We start from the raw sequence: 6,110 nt of genomic DNA on the forward strand, positions 1-6,110 counted from the left end.
TTAATTCTGGTATTGTGCCTGCCCCTTTTCAGCAGTTTCTGACTCCAAAAATGCCTCGTGTTCTCATTATAGGCTACATCTATGACGTCACTCCCACAAGCGCCGCCCGCGGAAGTCTGGAGGGAGACCGCGTGGCCGCCATGACACCCAAGCATGTCATCGAGTCTGCCGCTGTGGAAAACCTCCAGCCACGTCGTAGCGTCATCGTCACTAACAACAACCACCCAGCCAATCGCAGCCCCCAGCCAGCGGCTGCAGTCTCCGACAAATTGTCTGAGCTGTCCTGCTCTAGCCACAATGACATCTGCTGCAGCAGCAGTATCATGGATGCTCTTAGCAGCAAAGATGGCTACAGCAGCGCTGGGAACGCCAGCTACAACGACAGCATGGTCACCTACTCCATGTTGTCGAGTCTTCCCAGCGAGCGAGCCTCCTCCAGCCTCCCGTATGACTCTCAAAGGCACCACTCTGCGAATCCTTACTCCCCCTCCTCCTCTGCCTCCTCCTCGTCCTCCTATAACGCCCACATCGGAGACAAAGCTCCCATAGCGTTGGTGTTGTCTCCTCCCCCGGCACACACGCCCACGCCCAGTCCCATCCCAGCAGCCCACCTGACAGCCCCCAGCCCAGCCCACACGCCTGCCCCAGCTCATACACCAAACCCCGCCCACACACCTGTCCCCGCCCATTCTCACCATAGCCACGCCCCTGCTCCCGCCCACTCAAACACTCCCCGCCCCGCCCACAGCAGAGCTGAAGCGCTTCCAGCCGACCACCCCATCCATCATCCTCTCATCCAGCAGCTCATCAACCAGAGGCTTCACGTTCCCTCAGAAACCTCCCAAAGCAACAGCAGCAACAGCAGCAGCAGTAGTAGTAGTAGCCCTCGCGATCTTCTCGACTCAGAAAGCCTGCACTATAGACGAGACAGCGACAGTCCTCACAGAGCCGAAGACGCACTCCACGAAGAGCACCAGATGGACGTCGACTTCAAAGATCCCAGATACAGCCCTGTCGAGCAACACCATTACGAACAGCACTTGAGCTACTACCACACGATGGCAGAGGAATCAAGGGTCGATTATCTTATCGAAACGTCGAGCCCGGACACCTTGAACCAGCATCATCACCATCATCACTACGCATCAAGTTTCCCTCTCAGTTCACACACATCTTCCCTCACACCGTACTCTCCATCCTCACCCACATCTAGCGCCCACTTCCCACCATCCCCCAGTCCGTCTCTTCCATCAACATCCCCGAAACTCCCGACAGGTATCTCCTCCTCGTCAACATTATCTTCCTCCTCCCTCCCAGCACCTCCCTCCCCACCATCATCCACCCGAACCGCACCCTCCCCTATCCCCACCTCCCCCTCCGCCCTCTCCCCTCCCTCCCCTTCTGACTCTGAGGTCAACGCGTACACGTACGAGGCGTTTCTCATCAGTGACGGGCGATCCAGGAAACGAGCGCTGGAGGGAGAGGAGAAGCCCACAGGCCGAGTGCGGTACACCTGTAACGAGTGCGGCAAAGACTACGCCACGTCATCAAACCTGTCCCGACACAAGCAGACGCACAGGTCTCTGGACAGCAAGAACGCCAAGAAGTGTCCACATTGCGACAAGGTCTACGTGAGTATGCCCGCTCTCTCCATGCACATTCTCACACACGATCTCAAGCACGCGTGTAACGTGTGTGGTAAGACCTTCAGCAGACCGTGGCTGCTTCAAGGCCACATGCGCTCGCACACGGGAGAGAAGCCGTTTGGCTGCGCTCACTGCGGGAAAGCTTTTGCTGACAGGTCCAATCTCCGAGCTCACATGCAGACGCATTCGGCTTTCAAACACTTTGCCTGCAAGAAATGTAACAAGACTTTCGCACTGAAGTCTTATCTCAACAAGCACTTAGAGTCGGCTTGCCTCAAGGACCCGATGGACTCTAGCAACTTCTAAATTTAACAAAACAAGAAACTTTGAAAGAGGTTCCATTCGCTTGTGAACATTGTGCCTAAATCGGCTTCCAGAAAAAAGAGGCGAAAGCTGTGAAAAGCTCTGAAGATAAACGGCTCAATTGAACATAAGAAAGAACAATTAATTAGTTCCTTCTATGAGGAACACACTCGAAAACCTAAGTCAGAAACTATGTTCAATGCAAGCCTACATCTGGACGCAACGATGGTGACAGAACAACGCCAGAGAGGGTGAGCAAGGTTTGATAATGCATCGAAATACAATGTATAAACATTGCATTTGCACCGTTGTTGTTGTTGATGTTTCCGCTTAGAATGATGCTGTAACATTCCTGCAAGGTTTTTGTTCTCACTTGCCTATACATTTGCAAACCGTACTTATTCTATGTCTTGTACTTAAGTCTTGTTGACTTTCCACCATATCGAAACATATCAAAATGTATTATAGCCTTTTATTCTTCTTAAATAATTATATTGATGTCTGTACCACTGCTTTAGGACAGCTTTGTGCATACTATATAAATCCCACCGTGACGCAGTTATGGTTGCAAACCAAGTACTTAAAATAGTAACACAGGGTACCATGTAAATGCTCGCTGTTTAAAGCTTTCTAGCCATGTCTTCTTCGACTCAAACCCAACCCTTTCCTTAAAAATGACGTCAGGCCAAACCCTCAAAGAAAACGTGAGGTCACGATCGCTTGAGTCATCGATATAGGCGTGACCCTGCTATTGATTTTCCCCCGGTTTATTTTACCCAAAAGAAATGTCGGGCTTGGTTAAATGTCATCGATACCCACAGAGTTTATATGACATAAGGGCATCGGGAATTGCAGGACTTCCGTTGGGATATGCCCACGGGAGATTCTTTATTTTTAAAAAGTTGACAAAGGATTGGGGCGTGTGGGGTTTAGGGGGGGGGGGTGCTTTTTTGTTTGTTCTGGGGGTAGGGGTGGGGGCATTCCAGTGTCCTGCTTGACGACGGCAGCTCGATAATTTGAGTTTTTGTTTCCGATAGTTCTAGCGCACCGATTAATCGAAGCCTGCCCTGCTCCGCCTTCTCCTCGTCCCCACGCGTGAACCTAAGAGAACTTGAGATAAAGAAACGACACTTCAGTAATGCCATAAAGAAACCGATCAATGAAAGAACCCACATCACGTGACAACTGCTTTTTAAAACATAGCGTTAAAACTTCGGTTCGTCTAAACAAAGCACACAAAAAAAGCCTTGTAGAGAAAGATAAGTCCTTTTTGTGGCAAAATGATACTAAAGAGGAAAAAAGCAGGGGGCGGGGGTGGGGTCCATGCTGCGCCGTGACCAGATCGATATTTCCAATCATTTACTCACTCTTTCGTCGATCATTCGAAAGCATGATCTAAATTTGGCTCCCATGAGCAGGGGGAGGCAATCCATCCACGCACAGTATCTTGTGGTGTCCCCTGCGTCGTGTCGCAGGATTACGCTAGGAGGTTGGGGGGGGGGGGGATAATTTGCTCTCAGCGAAGTGGAGTAAATAATAAGATTGTAAAATCAATGCCATTCCCTAGTAGAAGCGAGACGCAAACCTGTGCTATGGATGACTCGAATGTTTCTATTTTAGGAGAAATGCTAATTATAGATATCGGATGCAAATTAAGCGCAAGCACGGAGGAAAGGATGGTTCCTCCTCCTAGTCACGTGCTTTTGTTTCAGCCGTTTACTTATTCGGCTGTGTAAACTTGCCCAACAATTTACGGAATTGCGCATACCATGATTATTATGTTTTCTTTTTTTCTTTCTCAAATTATGCAAATTTGAATGACACGCTCGCACAGGGGGCGCTGTGCGGGCTTTGTTGTCACATGACGTCTCTGACGTCACTGGGTGCCTGAAACTGAACCTTCATTCATAGTGTTGTGAACCTGTATCATAGCAATCTATATTTTCCCCCTTCTCTATAATGCACTTTCATAATAATATATTGTTATGTATTCATCATGCACTTCTGAAGCCTTTTTCTTGCTTATATCCCTATTGCCAGCTAGGCCTAAAGTTGCACTTTGAGAAACATCTCTGCTGTACAGTAGGCTTTTATCACTCTGAAACGACGTTCAAAGAAGCAACAATATTCGTTATTTTTTTAATGTACACATGTTCTTTCCCTGACAGCTTTATGCGATTGTTTCAAAATTATAGTATGAGGGATTAATCCCTGCCTTCTTTGTTCAGTTCTTAATAATGTGTCTTAAAACTGAGAAGGTCATGAAAGATATTGGAGACATGAACACTCTTGGTTTGAATTTTTCTGGTTAAAAAAATGGCAATAACAATTACAACTGGAAATCTTATCGTGTTTGTTTAGAAAATAGTGGCCTCGGGAAAAAAATAGAAAAAAAGGGAGAGAAAAAAAAAGGGGGGGGGGGGGTGAATTATATCTGTCGAGCCGAAAGCCATATTTCCTTGCTGAAAGCCATACCTTCTCACTGAAAGCCATTTTATCTCCACAGTGACTTGCGGGAATCTGCTCTCATACTATTTTTAGACCACATCAAATCATCCTCTATGCATTTTCCACTGTTAATGTCTCTTGTTGATTCAAACGTTCCGCCTTGTCGTTGACTTATTCAAGCCTTCTCGTTCCTTCGCTCTTTGTCATTCCACATGGCGCAGGGGTCAGCCTACCATACTGTCCTCGGCCATAATGCCTTCATATCTTCGTCCTTTGCCCCACCAGTCTCATATATTCATATCATTATCCGGTTTCTCTTTACTACTACTATACTGTAGAAAGATGCAATGTTTACCGTTTTCGTTTTCTTTTTCTCTCTTTTCAGTTCATTCCCGTTTTTAATCAGTGCTATTTTCTTACCTATTTACACAAGTTTCCAATGTTCTAAGGCCTCTTCGCAAGCATTCCCGTGACCTCTCCTTGAGGTTTCTTCTTATCTTCTTGTAGAATTACACAAATACATATATATATATATATATATATATATATATATGTATATATATATATATATATATGTATATATATATATATATGTGTGTGTGTTAGTATTTGTACGTCAGGCTTTACTTGTCTTGAGCAATTGACGACAATTTTTAAATTTTAAACCACTATTTCTGACGCAGCTCAATCAATGAAACTTTGGTCAGTGTGCTTTATCATGTCCTTTTAAATAGATTTCATTATCTTTATAAATCTATGCCATTGGATTTTATGTACATATGCATGTATTCGTGTTTTCTCAATATTTTACTTAATCATTATCAAGTTGGCTACGTATGAATTGTTACTTTGTAGGCAGCAATTTATATCAGTTGCATTTATGGTAGCTTCATGAAAAGACAACTGGTATTAGTACACAATCATTACCAATAGATATAACTTCATATTCTAGAATTATCATTTAACTTCTTTTTTGAACTAGTCTAATAATAGATATTTATTTACTTATTAACATCTACGAATATAATAACAACCACTTGCATATTTCATCGTCGAATAAACTAAACGGTGTGCCAAGATCATCCCCATACATTTATAAACATAACTTGCCATTTGCCATCCATTCATATTAGAATTTTCCAAATTTTTTTTCCTTTTCGTTCTTGCGAAATAAGCTTATAAAAGACCGTCCGTAATTTAATATCTATTCAAATATAGTCTGCAATTCTAGTTATTTAAATAGATAGTCATCGCTGAGGGCATAGCTGACCGCTAAGGGAATTCTTGTTTCAGCACTCAGTGGAAAAAGTGCAATAATATTACCTACAATTTTTTTTTTTTACTCAATTGCCATAATAATTTTATTATAACGTATACATGTATTTATTTTCAGTGACGTTTTATTCAGTTTTACACGTTCTACCGATGAGAATAATTTATGCATTTAAAATGGCGGAACTGCCAACAGCAATACTGTGAGGTTTTCCAATATCAGCACCTTTTTTAGTTTAATATATTATTATTGTTATTACGTTCGTTTCGTATGTAACATCTTGTCTCTGTGCAGATACATCTCTATCTGTCTGGAATTTCTTCATTTATTATTTCTGATCTCTTTCTTTTTTGATGAACTTTTTCCCCCCACACAGGAGTGTGAGTTCAGAAAAAATAAGGAAGGAAATTTTTAAAAATAAGGAAGGAAAAAGAATGGGG

At 43.8% G+C, this 6,110-nt stretch overlaps 1 protein-coding gene across 1 annotated transcript; it reads left to right on the top strand.

Moving 5' to 3' along the window:
• Nucleotides 1-50: 50 nt before the first annotated feature.
• Nucleotides 51-2,854, top strand: LOC101849112 (flocculation protein FLO11-like). Its single transcript, XM_005092097.2, has one exon. The coding sequence runs from the start codon at nt 51-53 to the stop codon at nt 1,950-1,952; it is 1,902 nt and encodes a 633-aa protein (XP_005092154.1). The 3' UTR covers nt 1,953-2,854.
• Nucleotides 2,855-6,110: the final 3,256 nt, after the last annotated feature.

The sequence above is a fragment of the Aplysia californica genome, unplaced genomic scaffold, assembly GCF_000002075.1.
Source record: "Aplysia californica isolate F4 #8 unplaced genomic scaffold, AplCal3.0 scaffold00040, whole genome shotgun sequence".
Taxonomy (NCBI): Eukaryota; Metazoa; Mollusca; class Gastropoda; order Aplysiida; family Aplysiidae; genus Aplysia; species Aplysia californica.